The sequence below is a fragment of the Arvicanthis niloticus genome, chromosome X, assembly GCF_011762505.2.
Source record: "Arvicanthis niloticus isolate mArvNil1 chromosome X, mArvNil1.pat.X, whole genome shotgun sequence".
Taxonomy (NCBI): Eukaryota; Metazoa; Chordata; class Mammalia; order Rodentia; family Muridae; genus Arvicanthis; species Arvicanthis niloticus.
Genome location: NC_047679.1, coordinates 33,309,272 through 33,332,529, shown reverse-complemented (window position 1 = coordinate 33,332,529; position 23,258 = coordinate 33,309,272). Strand labels below are relative to the sequence as shown.

Sequence of the window (23,258 nt, the reverse complement as noted above, 5' to 3'; positions counted from 1 at the left end):
CCTTCCTTCCTTCCGTCCTTCCTTCCTTCCTTCCTTCCTTTCTTCCTTCCCTCCTTCCTTCCTTCCTTCCTTCCTTGCTTAAATAGAGGCAGGACCACAGTCACACAGGACTATAATCACACAAGCTAGCCTGAAACCCACTAGGCTAGCCTCACACTCATAGGCACTCTTCTGCTTCAGCGTTCCAAGTGATTAGGATTGTAGGCATGTGCTACCACACCTGGCCAGTTGTTTCAGTTTTTTAAGGGGTTGTAGTAAGTTTTAATTTTGACATGGGTATAACATTTGGATAAAGCTTAGACTTAGAGTACTTTTAGTTCTTAGGGCTCTGACCTTTGAAGCCATATTCACACATATGGTGTTGACTATACTGTATAGTAATTTAAAGTAATAATGATGATGCAGCAGCAACATGGTATGTCTTCCCGATAAATGCATTCCTTGTAATTTTGTTTTTCTTTTCTTTGTTCTTTAGCTGCACAGTGATGATAAATATTGGCCTGTTTTGGATGCAACCTTTGTAATGGTGGCTCGAGATTCTGAAAATAAGGGGTAATTGCTGATTTTTTTTATAATTCCATAATTTGAAAAACTTCAAAGGAGCATAAGACTGAAGAGAAAACTAGTGAGTTTCTATATGTTTGTGACCTGAGTTTAACAGATTTAATTGCAACATGTTTGAAAATTCATATTTTCTTTCTAAAGAACGTAAATATTTTAAAATAAATTTCATACATGATGACATTTTACCTCAGAATACTTTAGTGTGTGCATTTTTTAAAAAAAAAATGTAGATATTTTATTTATTGACTACATACACTATGTCCTGAGTAAACCCACTTTCTATATTCCCCGGGCTGTAGGAGTCACTGGCTTACTTTCAGACTGACTTATTTTTAGCTTCTGCATAGAAGAGAGAACAAGTGCCTCATTTCTCTTAACATAATTCTCTTTACTTCAGCACATTTTGCTGCAGATAACAGAACATTCTCCCTAACAGCTGAATTGTATATGTGTGTGCCATTTAACTTTTGCATTCAATAGCTGATAGATTCCTAAGCTGCTCAGTTATCTTAGTGGCTGTTAATAGTGCTGCATACATAGGGGTTATAGCTATCTCTGGTATGCTAATATATATATATATATATATATATATATATATATATATATGAGAGATAAATGGGCCATATAGCATATCTATTTCTAAAAAGAAAGTTCTTTATGATGGCTATACTAATTTACATTCCTTCTAAGAATATCTACAATTTGTTTTCCTCCATATCATTGTTAGTATTAAATTTTAGTTAAATGTTTGTAAAGCTTTTTCTCCCATTCTTTTGGTCCTTTCTCTATTCTGTTGAGTTTTTCCTTTACTCAATAGAGTCTTTTTATTTTGATGTAATCTCATTTGCTTATTTTTCCTTCATTCTTTTGTTCTTGGTTTTTTTTTTTTGTTCGTTTTTTGTTGTGTTTTGTTTTGTTTTGGCTTAGAGATACCTTCCCAAAAGTCCTTACCCATTTCAATGTCCTGGAGCATTCCTATTTTCTTGTGATGGTTTCAAGTCTTAGATTTAAATGTTTAGCCCTTTGTTTTGTTTTGTTTTGTTTTGACACAGCGTTTCTCTGTGTAACAGCTCTGGCTTTCCTAAAACTCATTCTGGAGACCAGGCTGGCCTCGAACACAGAGATCCACCTGCCTTTACCTCCTGAGTGCTGGGATTAAAAGTGTGCACCACCACTGCCAGGCTATTTTATGTTTTGTAAGTGCTGAGATATGACTCTAAGTTCCTTTCTTCTGCATGTGGATATTGGGTTTCCCCAGCATCATTTGTTGAGAAGACTGTCCTTTGTACTACATAATATAGGTGTGTTATTGTACTTATAATCTTTCTATTCTCTTCAGTTGATCTGTATATTCTTCGATAGCAGTAATGTCCTGTTTACATTTTAAATCTATGTAATATGCTTATTTGTCTTTTGACCCAGGCAGGATCTAGTATAGCTCAAGCTGTCCTTGAACTGTGTAGCTGAGAATGACCTTGGACTTCATCTTAATTCTGGGTATTACAGGCATTGCATCATCACCAATGCCCAACTGTTTGTGTGGTTGGGAAGCAAGTCTAGCAAGTCTCTTGTGCTTACATTGAACTCACTATGTGGGCCAGGTTGGTCTCAAACTTGCTGTCTTCCTGTCTCAGCTTCCCAAAAGCTAGGATGCTAGGTGTTTGCCATCATATCAGGCCTATAATATATTTTGAATTCATGTAGTGTGATACCAAAACTGGCTATTTTCTTAAATAACTTTTATCACCATGCTAGAGACTTATTTACTTCTCTGATAGCATATTTGGTGAGCATGTATGAGACCCTAAGTTTGATTCCCAGCACTGAAAAATAAAACTATAAAAATTCAAAAATAGCTTTATTGAAATATAATTCATATACTGTGTTATTTACCTATTGAAAGTGCACGATTTGGATTTTGATATCTTACAAGTTGTACATCTAGCCTACTTGTGTGTCTCTATTACTGTCTATTTTGTATCATTAACATGTTGCAAGGCTGGGATAGCTAGTATACAAAATATCCTACTTCCTGGATTTGTCTTATTGCTTCCTCATGATGTCTTACTTCTTTTTATTTGGTACCCTGTACCTACTATATCCTGTATCTGAAGTTCAATTGAGCTTCATGTGAGATTCAGTCAGGTTACTGATGAGAGCATATTTTTAGTGTTACTTATTCCTGAATGTTCTGCTAGAATGTGAGTTCAGTAGGCCCCACTTGGGATGTTGATGAGATTGATCTGTGTATTCAACAAGGACAGGCTGATCTCTCCACAGTGGAGTTCAGTTTTTCCTCCTGTATTCTTCTTCATCTTTTGATTGGATACTTATTCCATAATTTCAATTTATTTACTTGACTGATTGATTGATTGATTTTGTGTGTGTGTGTGTGTGTGTGTAAAGGTTAAGACAGTTAAGACACAGCTTTTGAAAGTTGGATCTCTATTTCTTGTGCATTCCAGGGTTTAAACTCAAGCTGTCTAACTTGGTATTATATAGGTTTGGATCATATTGACCCCAACCATCTTTTTTCTTCACATTTCTTACTCTGTATTTCCCCAGATAGTCTTGTTTCTAATTTCATGTCATTCATATATATAATATATATATATATAATGTATATATATAATGTATATATATGTATATGTGTATCTATATATACACATATATGTATATACATATATGTGTATATATACACATACATATGTATATATAAAATTTAATATTTTGGTTTGAAATCTAAGATTCACAAATGACGTGTTGGATTCTTTCATTATAGTGAAGAACTCTCTCATTATTTTTTTTTAGTTCTCAAGCATTCATTCTTTTATTTTGAAGAATTTTTATTTTTTATTTTATTTATCATTTTAATGATTCATCATATTTGTTATTTGTTTTATTTTTTATTTTGAAGAATTTTTAATGATGCAGTGAACCCTTGTATACCTTTTACCTAAATTCCCTGGTCAGCATGGTACCACATTTGTCTTCCTTTCTTACCATTTGTAAATATACACATGGACCATTTTTCCCTGAATCATTTAAATGTAAGTTTTGGTTGGCTTCACCTATCACTAGTTCAGTGTGTGTTTCTTGAGAACAAAGTAATCCTCCTACGTGATTCCAATGCCTTTATATCACAATGTTTAAAAGATATTTAACAGTGTAGCAATTATATAAATCTAATATATGATCCATACTTGGATTTCACCAGATGTCCCTAAAATATCCTCATGAAGTCCTGCCCCAGATTCAGGATCTATCAAAGCAATGGTTCTCAACCTTCCTGACATTGGGACTCTTTAATGCAGTTCCTCATGTTGTGGTGACCCACAGCTATAAAATTATTTTGTTGTTACTCCATCACTGTTATGAATCGTGATATAAATATCCAATATTCAGGATACCTGCTGCGCAACCATTGTGGGAGTCACAACTAACGGGTTGACAACTGGAACATTACATTTGGCTATTGTGTTTGTTGAGCAGAAGTACCCCTACCCTTTTCTATCTTCGAAGACATTGAGATTTTTGTAGGGTCCATCCTAAACTCATATTTGTGTTCTTATGAGTAGAATCATATGTAAATGTGGCAAATATCTGTATCCTGTTTTTCTTTGTTCCTTTTTTAGACAGGGGCTTATAGATGTCAGGATGGACTTAACTCATTATGATGATGATCTTGGACTTCTAGTCCTCCTTCCCCCATCTCTAATGTACTGGGATTACAGGCATATGCTGCTATGCCCAAATTCAGTATTCTTTTTATAATATGAACTTTCTAGTGTATAGTTAGGTTTATAAACAGAAGGCTTAACTTAATTGTTTCAGTTATCTTGTGTGAGGCTATCAATAAGCATCACATAAAACAAGTGACAAAAGAAGACCTTTTCATGTTGGTAATGCTGGTCCCTAGGGTCTTACATATGCTAGACCCAGCACTCAACCATTGAGACATAATACTGATGAAAACCTTAAAACTAGGAGGCAGTTATTCAGCTTAATTTTTTATTAGATAATAGCATACGCTGTGGGTTTTTTGGTTTTATGTTATTTATTTATTTATTTATGGCCAGATTGTCCTAACACTTGACATCCTCCTGTCTCAGCATCTCTAATGTTGGCATTACAGAGGTGAATCATCAAGCCAATATCTTAAACTAAATTTTTCTGTCTTCTTTAGGCCGGCATTTGTAAATCCACTCATTCCTGAAAATAAAGAAGAAGAAGAACTCTTTACACAAGGAGAATGTATGTTACTTTTCTTACAGTGAAATAAAAAAATTAAACTATGTTAATTTTACTATAGAAGGAATTATTGAAGATTATATGGATTCCTTATAATAGTCAAATGTTTTACTCATGTCAGGATTTTTTTGATAGACAAATGAATTGTATTTTATTCCACAGAACGTTTTTATTGATGGCACAATATTAAGTGAAGCAATTTGTCTTTTCATTCTTTATTGATTAAGAATTTCATACATGTATATAATGTGTTTTGGTCAAGCCCTCCCCATCCCCCTTCATTTTCTTCCCTCCCCACCCACTGCCATCGTTTCCCTCCTAACTTCATATACTCATTTTTAAACTCATTAAATTCACTTAATGTTGCCAGTATGTGCATGGATGCCGAGCCATTCTGGAACACAGGTAGCTATTTTTTTTTTTTTTTTGTGAAATGGGAAGTATATCTTAGTTGTGTAAGTACTAGTCAGATCAGGGCTGTAGATCCAGATGATAACCAGTGTTCTCATATTAAACTGACAGAATTTCCATCTGAAAGAAGATACTCAGGTTAGACAGATGGCTCAGCAGTTAAGAGCACTGCTTCTCTTCCAGAGGACCCAGGTTCAATTCCCAGCATGTATATGACAGTTCACAACTATCTGTAACTCCAGTTCCAGGGCTCCTGACACCCTCATACAAACATATATACAATAAAAACACCAATGTACATAAAATAAAAATAAAATAAATCAATAATTCCAGCACTTGGGAGGCAGAGGTAAGCAGATCTCTGAGTTTGAGGAAAGCCTGGTCTATACACCAAATTCCAGGACAACCAAGGCTATACAGAGAAACCCTGGCTCAAAAACCAAAGGCAGGCAGGTAGGTAGGTAGGTAGGTAGATAGATAGATAAGAAAAAATACTCAGTGGAAAAAATTAAAAAAAAATTTTTGTGGTGCTGGGTTTAGAACCCAGGGCCTTATACATGTGAAGAAAGTGCTTTACTACAGAACTGTGTCCCAGTTCCATCTCTAGAAATTTTATGTGATCGCTGTGGCCTTCCCTTGTATATATCCATAAATTATTCTGGTGCAATTTGAATCTGAGAAATACTTTTTAGTCTGCAAGGAACCCTAGATGCTTCCTGATCATACTTCATTTTTGTATACTTCAGTGAACAAGAGCCGGAGGATTGCCTTTAGTACCAGTTCATTACTGAAAGTGGCTCCCAGTTCTGAGGAGAGGAACATCATACATGAACTGTTTCTTAGCACACTGGATCCAAAGTAAGTTAAGACTGAGATTCCCAAGTTGAGAAAGTATTCGAATCCAAGGTCTTTCCAGAGCCAACTTGCATGGAGAATGTTTCTAACCTGTTTCCTCTCAACAGTGAAAACATGCCAGTAACAGGGTTTATTTCATTTGTCTCCACTTACACAGGACTATAAGTTTTCAGAGCCGAATTTTGCCTCCTAAGGCAGTGTGGATGGAGGATACAAAACTCAAGAGCTTGGATGTTTGTCACCCTCAGGTATTTGAACTTTGTGAGCAATCTTCTGAATTTGCTGGATTGCATTCATGATAATTGAACTTTGACAGACATTTAAATGGACATTTCTATAGTGTTAATTTCTTTTTTCTTGTATAAAAATAACCACAGACTTTTATTAATACTCATTTATGTTTTATAGGAGCGAAACATTTTCAATCGGATCTTTGGTGGCTTTCTTATGAGAAAAGCATATGAACTTGCGTGGGCTACTGCTTGTAGCTTTGGGTAAGTTTGACTAAAGTTACCTTCTGAGAAGTGACTTACTCCAGTCCACTACAAGGAAACATTTTAAACCAGTCTGAGTATGGACTACACTATAGGATGATACCTTTTATAAGATCTCTGTGTGCTTAGGGGGTGGAGAGATTAGCATACTAGTAGCAAATGTAAGAGATGACACTGACCTTATAGGTCCAAAATCACTCTTTCTCTTCCTTTTTACATATTTCCATATTTTTTCAGTAGGTCTTTAATTAATGGTCTAAGTCAGGGAAACGATCTTCTGAAATCAAAGCCAAATGCCTCTGATAATGTTTTTTAATATAAAACTTTCATTCCTAGATAATGTTATATATCAACTCAATACAGTATATTTAGAGCATATTCAGCCCCACAATTTTGCTTTAATGAATATCACCCTCATAGTAGCTACATTTGATAATTTTCTTTTTCTTTACATTGATTTTTTTTAATCATTGTTACTTTACATCAGTGAATTTTTAAGGGAAACATTTGAGACCTGAATTTTGCAATTTATTTCAATTTTGGGCTTTCTCCAATAGTGGTTCCCGACCATATGTGGTAACAGTAGATGATATCATGTTTCAGAAACCTGTTGAAGTTGGCTCATTGCTCTTTCTTTCTTCACAGGTAGGTGTATCATGAGGGATGAAAAGTATTTTTTGTCCTTTGAGTCTAGAAAAGAAGTTTTTACCTTCTATATTATGACTGGTTTCCTTCCCTGTTCTTAAAGCAGCTGACAAGATATTGTGTCTATAATCTTTTAGGTATGCTTCACCCAGGACCATTACATTCAAGTCAGAGTCCATAGTGAAGTGGCCTCTCTTGACAGTCGTGAGCATATGACCACCAATGTCTTTCATTTTACATTCATGTCGGAAAAAGAAGTACCTTTGATTTTCCCCAAAACATATGGAGGTAAGCTGTGATGATTGCTTCCTTCTAATGAGAAGAAGAAATTCTCAATACCACCCCCAGCAACCCCCTTTGGTATGGGACTGAGCCCAGGGATTTACATATGTTAGGCAAGTACTCTCTCATTGAGCTATATTCTCAGCCCTCCTCTTTTAAATGATCCTTAAACCCAGGGATTCACATGAGCTGGACATGTGCTCTACCACTGAGCTATATCCCTAGCTCTCTTGCTTTTAAATTATCCTTACCAGTGTCTCCAAGCCCAATAGCCCAAGCACATGTCTTTAGGAGATTATAGTTTTGAAGTTCTGTATCCCTGAAGGCCGAATATGCCTTTTGGCTCCCAGGAATGGCTGTTGTTGCTTTGCACATCTGTGTACACAGAGCTGGTGCAAACTGCAAGCAGCCACTGATAATGAAAGACTAGTGCAGCCAGCAAGACGAGATGGAGTCAGGGGCTTCTCTCTTAGGTTAGGTGTATAGCTTCAGCCCCAAAGTGCATCCTTGTAGCTGGTTTTTGCATATACAGTGTTGTCCTATTATTCCCAAATAGTCATTTATCTGTATGGTTGTTCAAAGTGCTGCAAATTTCTTCAGAGGAGTCTTTCTTGTGTTTCAGAGTCCATGTTGTATTTAGATGGACAGCGGCATTTCAAGTCTATGAGTGCCCCAGTGGCCTTGAAAAAGAACTACCCTGTGGAGCCCTAGGAAAAATCACACTTGTTGCAAACCAGCACTCCCGGCACTGTGACATAGTGCCTAATAAAGGCGTGCTGAAAAGTATTGATGTTCCCATTACTTTTTTTATCCTCCATAGAGGGGACTATATTCAGCTTTGAGAATGATCAGAAAAGCAGAATGAGTGACTGGATGGGGCTGAGGAGTGAAAGAATGATTAAACAATAAAACCTTTTACATTACTGTGATTGTGAGCCTCCCATGTTCCTTCTGACCCCTGTCTGCTATACATTTCAGCCAAATGTCTTTTTATACAGTTGGGTACATTCTTTTTAAGGCTGACCGGTTCTTCTATGTTGTCTAAAGTCCTATCAATTCTGTATGATTTCTTTTTGCTTCCACCCCCAAGGTTTTATTGTTGCTGGAGGGTAGATGGAAAGTGGATAAAGAAATTTGTAAAGATTTATGAGGTTTAAGTCTGAAAATATCACCAAGAAATGTTCAGGGATGAGCTTGATGAGGAAACTCAGAACCATTTGTTTCTTCTTGCATTGCTTAGATACACCATGCTATGGTCTGGGCAGGATACATCTTAATTGAAAACCAGTAACTACTCATGCTTCTGGAGCATTTAGATGCTAGGCAGACATTTGACTTGTATGAGATCATATCTCTTCAAAGAATCATAGTGAGGCAGGATATATCTCCCCATAGGGCTAGCCGCCACTCAGAGAATTGAAGCACATGGAGGTTAAATGCCTTGCTTAAGGTCCAGCAACTCAGAAGTGGACTGCTGGCAGTTTCAGTGCAGGGTACTCCTTAGAAGTATAGCATGCTACATTTCAGGAATATAGCAGGAGGTGTCAGTTATCCACTGGGAACTCAAAGGGAAACATTGTTGTTCTTGCTTCTCCTCTCCTCACCTAAGCTTTTTTCCTTCCCCTCACCAATTCCTTTTTTTTTAAACTTTTTTTTTTTTACTTTTTTTATTGGGTACTATATTTACATTTCAGATTTTATCCCCTTACCCCACTTCCCCCCTCCACCCAGAAACCTCCATCCCATCCCCCCTCCTCATGCTTCTATGTGGCTGTTCCCCTATCTACCCCCCACTCCCACCTCCCCACCCTCACATTCCCCCACACTCGGTGTTCGTCCTTCATGGGACCAGGAATCTCTTCTCCCACCTATGCCCAACAAGGCCATCCTCCCCTACATATACAGCTGGAGTCATGGGTCCCTCCATATGTGCTCCCAGGCTGGTGGTTTAGACCCTGGGGAGCTCTGGTTGGTTGGTATTGTTGCTCTCCTCATGGGGTCACAAACCCTTTCTGCTCCTTCAGTGTTCTCTCTAAGTCCTCCGTTGGGAACCCCTTGATCAGATCAGTGGTTAGCTGTGAGCATTGTCCTGACACATTCAGAGGACAATGCCCATTCCTTTTTTTTTCCTTTTGATGTCACAGATTAAACCTAGGGACTTGTCTGTCTTGTGCCACAGTGTTATACTTCAGCTAGTATAGTGCTATTGATTTGCACCCAAGACAGTTTATTCATGATGGGAGGGGAATGTGATCAAAATTAGAAGAGGAGGGAGCAAATTAGAGGCTATATAGGAGATAAAAGGGATTTCTGGCAGTGTTCCAAAAAAGGGTTCTAAAAAACAAACATAGATCTGCCTTGGAATGAACTGGAATGTTTTAAAACTCATTTATGTAATATCTATTATAATACTAGTCCATATATAGTATCTGGCACGAATAGTCATGGGAACAAACTGTTCACTCTGAGGCATGCAGTTTAATTGAATGAGATTAAGTTGTACTACCACCTGGTGATTTCTGTCCATTTGCTCCTGTGTTTCATAGATGTACATATGACATGGGGACCTGTGACTTAGCTGGTCAGCTAAATAGAGACACTCTCCACTAAGTAAGATATTGACAACATATCTTTGTATACATGACTAACCATTTGTGAACACTGAAGCTTTTTCTGGAAGTTTTTTCCTATTCTAAACACAGTATTGTAAGAAATATCCTAAACACCTAAAATTTTAAAATTTTAGCCTCTAAAATTCTTTCTCAGGAGAAGTATCAAGAACGACTAGGCAAAACAGCATGCAAACAGCAAAGATAGAGAGTTCCAGAATAGTCAAGCACACTCAGGTACATGTCCTCAGTTTCTCTAGACATAGCCAGATTTTTGTCTTTTAAAACTGTCCTTGATACTTGATATTTGTTAATTGTCTTTCTTTGAATCCTGATGAGATCAAACAAATAGCTTATTTTTTTTCATTAAGCTTTTCAAGTAATTTTAGATATTAGAAGCTTAACCCAAAATTTGTTAGCATTTACCAGTTCAACCTCAAGCACAGAAAATAAAGGTTATATTTTTAATACAGGTTTTTAAGTAGGTAATATTAAAGCATGCATTAAAAGATAAGGTTGTTTGTAGATTGTTCTGTTTCTCTTAAGAAATAATTGAGAGGGCTGAGGATGTAACACAGTTGGTAGAGCTATTTTCTAGCATCCCTGAGCCCTGGGTTCATTCCCACCACCATATAAACTGGGTATAGTGATGCACACCCATAAGCTCCAACCTGGAGATAGAGGCAGTTTAATGTCAACCTCAGCATGGTGGTACACACCTTTAATTCCAGTACTCAGGAAGCAGAGGCAGGTGGATCACTGAGTTTGAAGCCAGCTTGTTGTAAATAGTGAATTCCAGGAGAGCTAGGATACATAGTAAGACCTTGTCTCAATAATAATAATAATAATAATAATAATAATAATAATAATGTTATCCTCAACTACATAGTAAGTTGGAAGACAGTTTGTGCTAAAACCCCCTTCTCAAAAAATAGATGAGAACATTTTTATTTTTATTAATTTTATTTTATTCCTTTAATTTCATATTCTTAACATTTGTACAGCTTTAGTATTTCTAAGAAATTTGATATTTTTAAAATTTACCATAGTGACAAGTTAGCAGTGCATTCTAATAGTGAGCACTGATCTTTTTATTAGTTTAACAAATTCAGATATGGTAGAAAGAGCAAAAACTAATGGAGAAAATCTTAAAATGAACCTTAGTTAGGGAAACATCTTTACAGACAAATATATAAATCCTAAATATATTATATATAGCCTTTTAAAATTTTACTTATGGTCTAGTCGAAGGTTTAATTACATAAGTTTTATTTTGAGGAGCTCTAAAAATCTCTACCCTGAAATATTTCTCTTAGAAAAAATATTGATGTGATGAGAAGATATATTTTTGTTTTAGACAGTTTGGTTAGTTTTTAATACTATATTACCATCACAATCATTGCTCAAATGACACTTTTTAATAAGAAAAGGCAATGCAAAATTGAAATTGGCACCAAAAGATTGGTAGTTTAGTGATGGAGTGCTTACCCAGGACCTGAAGGATACTGCGTGAGATCCCTAGCTGCACAACAAGAACCTCTCTCTCTCTCTCTCTCTCTCTCTCTCTCTCTCTCTCTCTCTCTCTCTCTCTCTCTCTCTTTGCTCTCTCTCTCTCTCTCTCTCTCTCTCTCTCTCTCTGTGTGTGTGTGTGTGAAAATTGATGTAGATAACATGAAACATACAAAACTACAAATTTTGGAGAATAGCACATTAAGATAAGCATTAACAAATGTAAGGTAGATTAGCCATAGGACATAAAAGATAAACATTCCATAAGTGAATTCTAGCTTCTAAGTTTTATGTATGTGAATTTATGAGTGTGGGCATATGTAGAGGCCTGGAAACTAGCAATAGGCCCATTAGAGACAGGGAAATGAAGCATTTAATGTGGAGAAGAACACTTAGACTACTTGATATGAATGAGGAAGGGGGATTATTGAGGATGCAAGTATGCTGGCATGTAAAGGAGATGGAAGAAAGGAGGAGATGGAGTAGGAGTCAGGGACATGAGGGAGAAGAGAGGGTTAGGAGTACAGTTAGCCAAAACTATGTATATAAATATCATAAGGAAACCTACAATGTTATAAGCTAATTAAAATCTATTAAAATGTTAGGTGAAAGACAAAAAGGATAACTGACTCTTAGAAATGTTAGAACTATCTGCTAAAAGTTCATTCTAATTAAATAAAACCAATAGATAGAATGATGTCTTCAGGAAGCTTCTGGAAGTCCCCATCAGGTGCTGAAGATCTAGATGTTCCCTGGAGATTGCTGCCATCAGGTTCATGTTGACAGGTGGATGCTGGAATCTAATGTCTGCTGGCTTCTTCAGCTTTTTTTCATCTGGGACCCCATTTCCTTCAGTCACTGTTCCACATAGCAACCTTCTCTGGAAACATTTGAAGGTGTACTTCACCAGCTCAAGACTATCATATTATTATATTTATTTTATTCTATGTTTTGGCACTGGGAACCAAACCCACAGTCGGGTATGCTACTTCTAAACTAAATTCTCAACTTCTATTTTTAAATCTTTTTGAGACAGGGTCTTGCCATGGATCCCAGGTTGGCCTTGAACTTGTGATTCTATTGTCTCAGTTACCAAAGTTCTGGGATTATCAGGTAAGTGCTTCTAAACCCAGCCCCTAAATACTTTACTACTTGTCTCAATACATATAAACAATTAGTATCTATCTACATAAGGAAAACCATGTGAAAATAATGTAATTATTTCAGGTTCCTTAGCATAAAATATTCTGCTGTTACTCTCTTGGATTAAATTTCTATCTTCCTATTCTATTTTTTTTTCTCACTTTTTTGTTTGTTTGTTCTGTTTTCCAGACCAGGAAATTGGAACTAAGGGCACTTTACTACTAAGTTATACCTCTACCCCTTTATTCCATTTTAAGTTTATTGTTTGATTAGGTTTGACTGAGACAAGGTCTCACTACATAGCTCTCTAAAACTTACTATTATAGACCAGGCTGCCCTCCAACTCAACAGAGATCTACCTGACTCTTTATTCCATTCAAAACAAAGTAAGCAAGCAAATAAACAAAACACCTTTTTGACAGCCTTGTTTGACTAGCAAGAAATTCTTTGGGTATACACTACCTCAAGAGATAATATTCCCAAGGCACTGTATATCCATAAGACCTCAAACTTAAATTATCACCCCTACTAACAACAGAACAACTATTGATAGCATGAAGTCTAGGAACCCTTGCTTATCACTGAAGTTTTACAGAACCATATTCCTATTCTCTGTAATCATAAAGACCATTAAAGTTATAAATGCAGCTTGACTTAGTGGTGTACACATGTAAATACAGTGCTCAGAAGGCTGGCAGGAGGCTCTAAAAAGAACCTGTTTTAAAAAACAGCAAATCAAAAAAGGTAGTGAGAATGTACCAAATAACACTTTAAAATACTCAAATATAAAAATTATAATATTAAATATATAATTTACATATACTAGTAAATATATAACATACATTATATGTCATTCATATAACATATTACATATACAGATTATATGAAATATAATATATATTATATGAAAATATATATATATATAATATATATTTATATTATATATATATATATATAAATATATATAATTTGTATTACCTAATATATATTATATTATATATTAGGTAATATATATATATATATATATTGTATTACCTAATATATATTATATACAATAAAATGTTATATAATGTATATTATATAATACATAATATATATTTATTGTATATATTGTATATACTGTTATATATAATGTATTTTTAGTATTCATATACAATATATAATTATAATATAAAATAATATGCATTCATATATTACATATATTTATCATAATATATATTATATTTTATATCTATATACAATAAAATATATATTTAGATATATAATATATAATTATAATATATGTATATATCATGTAATTGTATAACATAAAATATATGATATAATGTATAATATATTCTATTATATCTATATTATGTTTAAATTATAGATTATAGTATATATTTATATTATATATTATATATAATTATATGGTATGTATTATATAAATATATTTACATATACATATATACTATATAGGCATATAGTATATATATAAAATATTAACATTAATATTATACAATATACAAAAGTATGTTAGCATATATGAATGTTTAATATAATATATAATGCAATATATAATATATTAATTATGCATATTTTATATCATATATAATATTTATGTAATAAATTGTATATTATAATTTTTATACATAAGATAAAAATATAAAATATGCACATATAAATATATGTATAAACAAATAATATATATTTCTTATATATAACAATTTCAAATATATGTTAGTATAATATTAAATACTAAGTATCAAATATCAAATAAATTAAATATTAAATATTTATATGATTATTAAATATTTATATTTTGTAATTATATTTAGTATATTATTAAGTGATAAAAATTAATTGTCAAAAAGTAAATATCTAATTATACATTTATAGATTGTATCTTAGAAAAGACCACTTCACAATGCAATGATAGGATTTTAAACCATTCTACACCCGTATCATTTTCTTTACCTCTCAAAACATTTAAAAAATTTTTTGTGTAAATTATTTGGCAATGAGCAATGAAAAATTTATGTTTAAATCTCTGTAGTAGAATCAGGCATGTTTCTCCCACTAACATTAACTAAGTGATTCAACTGAATCTTTTAAAAAGATGGTTAATTTAAATCTTAAATACTTTATATTTCTTTACCTTTCAGATGTTCTTATCTTTGGAATCCTTTTTTGCTGAGGTGTCTGGATGGAAGACATCATAGTGGACCTTACGGTTCCGTAAGGTCTTCTTATCCCACATTTTCCTCTTTTCTTCTTCATCCAGTGCTCTTTGAAGCTCCAATGCAAATAATCTGTCTTGTTTTTCTTGTAAATGCTTCTCATAATACATTTGCTCCAAATCTATCAGCTTTTTGGTAATTAAATCTTGTTCTTCCTTGTCATCCAAGGAAGATGTACTGGGTATTTCGTGAGAAACGCCAGGCTCATCAGCTTCTGCTTCAGATGGATATTCCTTATGCCTTCTTTTAGAAGTATGTTTTCCACTCGAAGGAGGAGACATTTTTTCTTTTGCCTCAGTTGTGCAGCTTCCAATTTCCTCTGTTATACCTGACTCACTGCTCATGCTCTTTCTCTGGGCAGAAGAATGAGTGGTAGCTTCAGGTTTAATGTTCTTAAATGGGACATTAGTGTCGTGATAGGAGCAGCTTGGTGCCTCATGTGAACTGCCCACTTCTGCATCATAGCTATGAAAAATTTTGTAAGGTGAATTTGAAGTACCTTGTTTAGGATTCTCAGGACCTGTTGACAAAGTAGCTGCTGGCATATTTTCTTCAGTTTTCGTTTCTTGTCCCCTACCAGACGTTTTCTTGCTGTCCTGAACAGTTTCATACTGCAATGCTGATTCAAGCTGAGGCTGAGAAAGGGAAAACTTCGGAACATTGTCACAGTGTTTTTGTTTGCTCTTTTTTTTTCTTGGCGATGTGACTGGATCAGTGGTGCAGCTCTTTTTAGCCTCTTCTGCCTCTCTTTGCTGTTGTTCCTCCAGTCTGCACTTTTCTGCCCACAGTTTTTCCTCCTCCAATTCCTTTGCCAATAATTGTCTTATGAATTCCTCAGTGGCTCTGTTTTGTCTTTCCTCGGTGGCCTGGCGCTCGGCCTCCATCCTCATCATCTCCTCTTCATATTCTTTCCTCAATTCCCCGGGATTACTTAGCAATCGAACTGGAGGATCATCACTGAAGCGCAATGAAGGCCTTTCTTCCCCAGGGTTCCGGTGTCTACATTCCTCTGGGAATTGACTTTGAATTGTCTCCCACAGTTCCTTATTGATAAGACTGTCCACATGAGTATGGTACCGAGCCCATGACGAGATACAGGAGCGGCAGAAGGGGCAGAATAAATTTTTTTTCCGGAGAAGTGCTTTAAAGCATGATTTGCACACTGTGTGGTTACAAGGCAGAGTTATGGGCTCAATGAGGAATTCCGTACAAAGGAGACATTGGCAGTCGTCTAAAGACAAGGCCTTGGCTTTAGATAAGGCCATTTTAACAAATTTACAAGATCCAAGTAACACCAGTACCTTATTAACAAGGTCCAAGAAACACCAGAACCAGGGCCTGACGCTGGAGACGAAACTCTCCTTCCTTAGCGGCAACAGCAATGGCGGCAAAATAACGGTCACAGACTTCAATATTTCCGTTCTGTGATATCTGTATCCGTTCTGTGATATCTGTATCCGATTACAGTTACGGTAGCCGAGGGGCTGCTCCCACTTCCTGGGAACAGTCTAGAATTCCCTTCGCTTATTTCAGCTCTGAGAACTTGTGACCAGCTTTCCTACTACTTCTGAATGGACCCTTTTGAGGAGACTTGAAAATGAACCCAGACCAGGCTTGAGCTTTTGATTCTTGTATTTCAACTTTTCAACCTCTGGGATAATAGACATGCTGCCACCACACCAAGGCACTAAATTCTTAGTGTTTATTTGGGTCTTGCTTCAGTCCTCTGAGAGGATGGTGTATTTCAAAAGTTCGCAAAGTTTTTCAAAAGTTCTGGTGTGTGGGGCTAGATGGCAAGGGACTGCATTCATTTTAAGCATCTGTCTTTTTCTTGAGTGAATTCCTACTAGCTGAACTTTATTTACAAGTCACATTGAGAAACACTGTCTGACCCTGACATTAACAGTGCCCAACTTGGACATATTATAATGAGTATTAACTTACAAAATATTGAAAGTAGTGCCTGTAAAACCCTGCGTCACTGCTCTGGAGCTATGGCAGAGGGTTTAACAACATTGGCTGCTTTTTCAGAGGACCAGGGTTTGATCCCCAACACCCATGTGGCTATTCTAACTCCAGTTCCAGGAGATTCAGTTCCCTCTTCTGGTCTCCAAGGGCACTGTATACACATGTTGCATAGACATTTATGTAAAACATTCATGCAAAATAATAAATTTTTAAAATCATGCTTCACTTTCTGATAATAGCTCTTGTGAAACCTATTTTATCACAAACACATTTTTAAATTTTATTTTAAAATTTAAATTTAAAATTTTATTTGTAAGCACATTAAGCAAACTAGGAATTTTGGTAATTTTTAGGAAGCTCGAGGCCATACTCTGTTTTGTAGCAAGAAAAACATTATCCAAGAGATAAGTTAATCTTCTTTTACTATAAGAATCAATTATTAGTTGTGTTTCTTTAAAAATATATTCTCTTTTAGTTGACACATTATGTACATAATTGTGGGCAAATATATATATATATATATATATTTATATATATATGTATACACATATATATATATATGTGTATACATATATATGTTTATACACACACATATACATATATACAGTATGTAGTGGGTAAATTGGCATATCAGCCTCCTCAAAAAGTTATTCTGTGTTGGAACATTCAAAATCCTACTTTTGTAGTTATTTTGAAATAGATGTGTCCTTAATTGCTAAGCTGTTTTGCTGTGGGACATGAAAATTATTCTTCTTATCCTACTGACCATCCTTTCTGTAGTCACCTCTTCTAAAGCTCTAGAAACTACTACAGATTACCTGAATGAGATGAATGTTTCAGCTTCCACATACAAATGAAAACACACAATATTTATTTTTCCCCATGCCTGGTTGATTTTTCTTAACATAAAGTTCTCTGGTTGTATCCATGTACAAAGAATATAATTTTGTTCTTTTTATGACCAAATAATATTCCAGTATACGTCACATTTTTCTTATCCATTTACTTGGCTGTTGTGAATAACCCTGTAAAAACTATTTATGACCATATGTCTTTCAGGTACTGCTTTCATTTCCTTTGGGTGTATACCTAGTGGTGAGGTTGCTTGATCATATGGCAGATTTATTTCTGTGGTTTTGAGGAATATCAATATTTCTATAAAGGCTGTACTACTTTCTATTCTAACTAATTTAACCCAAATTTAGAATGACACTTTAGATGCACCTGGCCTTTCCAACCTTTAAGGGCTTCTTAGTCTTTTAAAAAACAGAGTGCAATTGCTTACAGTTGCTGCTGATATTTTATAAAATTTTAACATGTAATTAGCTTTACAGAAAATATGAATCCTAATAATCTTTTAGCACTTAATTCAATCATTCCCTCATTTTGTATATAAGAGAAAGGTGAAAATAATTATTTCCAGAGTATGGTAAGGATTCGTTTATAATTAATTTTCTTCCATATTTAAAATATTTTTATCACATTTAAAATTTTAGTTGTGCATGTGTATCTGTGTCTTTGTTTGTCTGTACCATATTCTGCATATGGAGAGGACAGACAACTTGTGAAAAAGTAAGGAAGCTCTTACTTCTCACCATGAATCATGAATTTTGGGATTAAACTCAGATCATCAGGCTTGGTAGTTAGTACTGTAAAGTCCTCATGAAAGGGAGGAACTCCCCCCACTCAAACCTTGGCAATTCATGGCCACCCAATAACTCACAAGACACAAAACTCGATGTAATCAGCAAGAGGTATATTTCAATCAGCATGCTGAGGTCAAGACCTGTAACCCACGCAGGGGCAGTGGGGTCTGACCCCCTAGCTTTGGAGGTGGAGGAAATTTGAAGGCAAAAACCACAAGGAAAAAATTACAACCCAGGGGGGAACCATAACCCAGGGGGAGTAAAGGAAGGTTATTGGAGAGTACCTGTGGAAAGTCCCAGCCCATTATTCAGTTTGTGACAGGGTCCAAGGAACAGTCATGGGGAGCATTTTGTATAGGCTATTCTCAAGAGCCTATTCGTAATCAACCATCTATCTTGTGGTCAGCCAAGTTCCTGAAACACAGAGCTCATGACCAAGCTGACCTGCACTCTTGGTTCTGCTCAGCCTGCTAGGAGTTTTTGAAAATTTTTAACCCTTTCATCTCTGCACTTCTGATGTAAAAACATTCTAATCATAGAACGAAATTTCAGCATCTTTATAATCTGGATTTTCTTGACCCTGTAAAGCATGATATTGGTGGTGTAACATCAAAATCTGAACAGCACTTATTCTTCTTCTAACAAAGGTAACTAATCTATTTAATATATAGGAGCCTATAATTAAAAGCTCTTTTTACGTGGGAGGCATGAATCAAAGTAGAGATGTCTTTGACTTTCACCATTGTTGGGGTGGTCAGGAGCACCAAGTATGGTCTTTTCCAGCGAGGCTCAAGGTTCCCAGCCTGGTGGTGCTGGATGAGAACAGTGTCTCTAACCTGCAGCTGATGAGGCACACGCAGGTCTTCAGTCTCATAGTTTCTTTTAACTGTTCTCAGACCTCATGTCAGACCACCTCAAGTGTTTTCATGTGGGCGAACAGGGATTTAGAAAGAACAACATCAGGATCATACCTGTCTCAGTAAGTGGTGGAGACCCTCCCACACACAGATAAAATCTTGTAAGGTGTTAGTTTAAATCATAACCCAGAATAATGCAAAAGGAAGGAGGGCTGTCCAGTCATCCCTGCCAGTCTCCAAGGCTAATTTAGTTAAGGTCTCTTTAATAGCTCTATTCATCCTCTCTATCTGTCCTGAACTCTGGGGTACATAAGCACAGTGTAATTTCTCTCTAGCTGGGTGGCCAGTCCCTGACTTACCTGGGCAACAAAGGCGAGTCTATTGTCAGACACAATTATTTTGGGTATTCCAAACCTGGGGAAGATCTTTTCTAAGATCTTAGCCACCACGTTGGCAGTCTCAGTCTTTGTAGGAAAGGCTTTTACCCATCCTGAAAAAGTATCTATAAAGACTAACAAATATTTGTTACTATATTTAGCAGGTTTGACTTCCGTGAAGTCCACTTCTCAGTAGGCCCCAGGTCTGTCTCTTCAAAGTCTTCCTGGGGGACATCTTGAATACCCAGCGTTAGTCAGGGCACAGGCCTCACAGTTTTTTTTTTATTGCTGCTTCAGCTATATCAGATAAGTTCAACACATAAAATTGGAAGGACTTTACCAAGTTCTTCAGGTGTTTAGCTCCAAGATGAGCTAAATGATGTAAATTTGTCACATATCTTTGTCCTTCTCTCTATGAAAGGACTATTTTTCTCTCTGAGGTTTCTGCCCATCTATAAGGAGACTCAGGTTAAAATCTTAGTTTGTCTATGTTTATATGATTATCTGTAGTATATTTGAAACTGATAACATGGACATCAAGATATTTTCTAGACCTTCAACAGTCAGGATCATAGCTCTTTGAGCAGCCTTTTTAGCAGTCAAATCTGCCAACTGATTTCTTTCAGTAACAGCATCCTGAGTTTTCTGATGACCAGGACAATGAGTTATGGCCACTTTTTAAGGCAAATGGATGGCCTCGAGGAGGCTTAGGATTTTTTCTTTGTTCTTAATGTCTTTTCCTGTAGAAGTCAACAGTCCCTTCTGTCTGTAAATTGCCCCGTGAATATGGGCAGTGGCAAAAACATACCTGCTATCAGTGTTTTTTCTGACAGCCTGCTGGCCCAAATCACTTGTTTTCTATCTACCACTGCTGCTCCTGCCATCCACTTACCTTCAGTCACAAAGCTGCTCCCGTCCGTATACCAGTTCAAACTTCCTGGCCAAGGTTGGTCTTCTGCCAGAATGTCAATACAGCAATGGACAGGAGAGGAATTATCAGGAGAGGAATTATCAGTCTCAGGCAGCAAGGTAGCAGGGTTCAGGATGGCCAGGGGGTGGGCAAAGATCACCCTTTCATGTGGACATTAGTCATCTATCAGTCAGGGGGCTGTCGGATTATGTTCTCAAGGGAGTGGGGTTCCCCAAAAGTTATCTGCTATCTCAGAGTCAATTTGTCAGCATCTTTGACAAGCAAGGCCACAGCAGCAATGGCTTTCAGACAAGTAGGCCATCTGCTAGCAACTAGGTCAAAAGCCAGCAGTGTCTAGGAACTCTCTCATTAGTTCTTTGTATGCCTTTAAGTATGGTGGATGTAGTCAAATGTAGTGCCTGGCTTCTTTACTGCTAGTAGGGGGTGTTCCATGGCAACTGGCAAGGAACGAGAATGTCCTGTTGTAACAGTCTGTGAATGTGAGGTCTAATTCTTTCTCTGGCTTCACAACTCATTGGGTACTGCTGCACTCTAATAGGGGAGGTACTGGTTTTAGTCCAAGAATATTGTTTTTGACCAGTTGCCCCTATGACTATGGTCTTTTTGTTTTTTTAATTTTCCCAATGATTGTTTTAGAACTGAATATTCTGCTCATCCACCAGAAAATCCATAGGAGTCCCCTCCACATTTAGGGTCCCCTCTAGTCATCTTCTTCGAGAGCCAGGACCTTAGGGGTCCTGCCTTTCTTCTTTGGACAGTCTTGAGCCCAGTGTCCTTTTTCTTTACAGTAGACACACTGATCTTTTTCTAACAGACGTCTTTGCATCTCTCTGCCCCATTTGGTCTTTGTCTTCTGTTGCCCAGGTTCCTTCTCTGTCTAGGCCCTGCCCTATCTATCTATCTATCTATCTATCTATCTATCTATCTATCTATCTATCTATCAATCATCTGTCTATCTATCTATCTCCGACAACTGCGGCCAGTATTTTAGTCCTCAGTCTCTCTTTTGTGATACACTTTTTCTGCCTCTTTAACTAAATCCTGCAGGGTATAATCCTGTAATCCCTCTGTACGCTGTAACTTCTTACCTGTCACCAGAGCCTGGCGGGGTAAACTGTCAGCCGCTCCCTACCTGTAGCCGTGTCTCAGTCTGATTGGTTAAGGGGGCTTCTAACAGGATACTTTCTTGTTCTTCTGTGGTAAGAGAACCTGTAAAAGTTTCTGGCAATCATCCCAGGTGGGCTGGTGGGAAAACATTAAAGACTCTTCCAGTCCCATCAGACTGGCAAGGTTATGTGGAAAGGAAGGGTGATTAATCTTCCAGTTTGGTCTGTGTCTCATTCTGCGGAGGGCCAGGGCTCAGGAGCCTGGCTTCCTCCTTCTCACCCATGGTGGTGGATCTTGGACCAGGTCCTGCCACACAGTAATATATGGCTGTTGATTGGGGTGTGACCCTGGTCCTTCCTGAAAAATAATAGCTTTAATTTCAAAAATAATAGTCAAGTCAAAAGTCCCTACTGGCAGTCAACCAAAATCAAGTGTCCACCACTCAGAAGCACAAAGAGTCTGTCACGGTCCTTTCCTGATCTCAACTGATAAGTTATGTGCTATGGTTCTAACTTCAGTCCAATGGTCTAGGGTTAAACTTTAGTCACAGTCTGTCCCATCGTCACAAGTAACACAAAACCCAGACAAAACATATACACAGAGAGACTAACAAAAACCCGTCTCAATCACAAGTGCCAGCCGGGAGGGATTCTGTATCCTCTCCAGCACCCAGTGCCAGCCAAGAGGGATTCCACGTCCTCCCTACCAAGAGGACCACCTCGTCTTCCCCAGCGCTCAGATGGGAATCTCCCAGGCGTCCCTGGGAATCCCTGTCCTGGGACCTCTCCCAGGGCAGCAGCCAGTGATCTCCCTAGCAAGTCTGCTGATCACTCCATTTGTCTCCTCCTGAGACTGAAGGGTTTTGCTGCCTCTTCCCCCTTGAACTGGAGCTCACGATATATAGTGTGAAACTAGTTCGAAATAGCCAATCATAAAGTGATACACCATCCATCTTAAGAATTTGAGATCAAATGTATCGATGACCTAGTGACCTGTTCCCTCTCCTTCCCCCTTCCCTAACTCCACTCTCAGCTTTCCCCCTTCCCTAACTCCACCCCCACCTGGTTTGTAGATTCCCCCCTTAAAAGCTGTAAAATTCTTTTGTTTGAAGCTGAATTCCTCTGCCCCTGCGTGGGCTTGAAGTGAAGACAGCCCTGGCTAGCCAGTAAACCTCATGCGATTGCATCAAGTCATGTTTCTCGTGAGTGATTTGGGGTGCATCTGCAGTTCTCCACGGATCGGTGAGGTCCTTTTCATTTGGGCTTTACTGCTTCTTTGGCTACATGCCTTAACCTAGACAATATCACCAGAAGAAACTGGTGGTGGATTCAGAAATCAGCTGGGTCTCTTAGGCAGACCAATGAATAGCCTTTATGGATACTGAAGGGCC

The 23,258-nt window shown here is 36.9% G+C and overlaps 1 protein-coding gene and 1 long non-coding RNA gene across 7 annotated transcripts in view; both read left to right on the top strand.

The window, feature by feature from the left end:
- The window catches only part of Acot9 (acyl-CoA thioesterase 9), a 36,465-nt gene extending 28,034 nt beyond the window's left edge, over nucleotides 1–8,431 (top strand). For all 6 annotated transcript variants that reach the window (XM_034485588.3, XM_034485590.2, XM_076918903.1 and 3 more), the window contains 8 exons: nucleotides 476–552; nucleotides 4,751–4,818; nucleotides 5,973–6,084; nucleotides 6,239–6,329; nucleotides 6,490–6,575; nucleotides 7,133–7,220; nucleotides 7,358–7,508; nucleotides 8,125–8,431. In XM_034485588.3, coding sequence (XP_034341479.1) covers nucleotides 476–552; nucleotides 4,751–4,818; nucleotides 5,973–6,084; nucleotides 6,239–6,329; nucleotides 6,490–6,575; nucleotides 7,133–7,220; nucleotides 7,358–7,508; nucleotides 8,125–8,213 — 762 coding nt within the window. In that variant the 3' untranslated portion in view covers nucleotides 8,214–8,431. The remainder of the gene's footprint in view (nucleotides 1–475; nucleotides 553–4,750; nucleotides 4,819–5,972; nucleotides 6,085–6,238; nucleotides 6,330–6,489; nucleotides 6,576–7,132; nucleotides 7,221–7,357; nucleotides 7,509–8,124) is intronic.
- An 866-nt stretch (nucleotides 8,432–9,297) lies between these two features.
- LOC143435489 (uncharacterized) lies at nucleotides 9,298–17,186 on the top strand. Its single transcript, XR_013105831.1, has 2 exons — nucleotides 9,298–12,733; nucleotides 14,908–17,186. It is a non-coding gene; the product is annotated as an uncharacterized LOC143435489 (long non-coding RNA).
- Nucleotides 17,187–23,258: the final 6,072 nt, after the last annotated feature.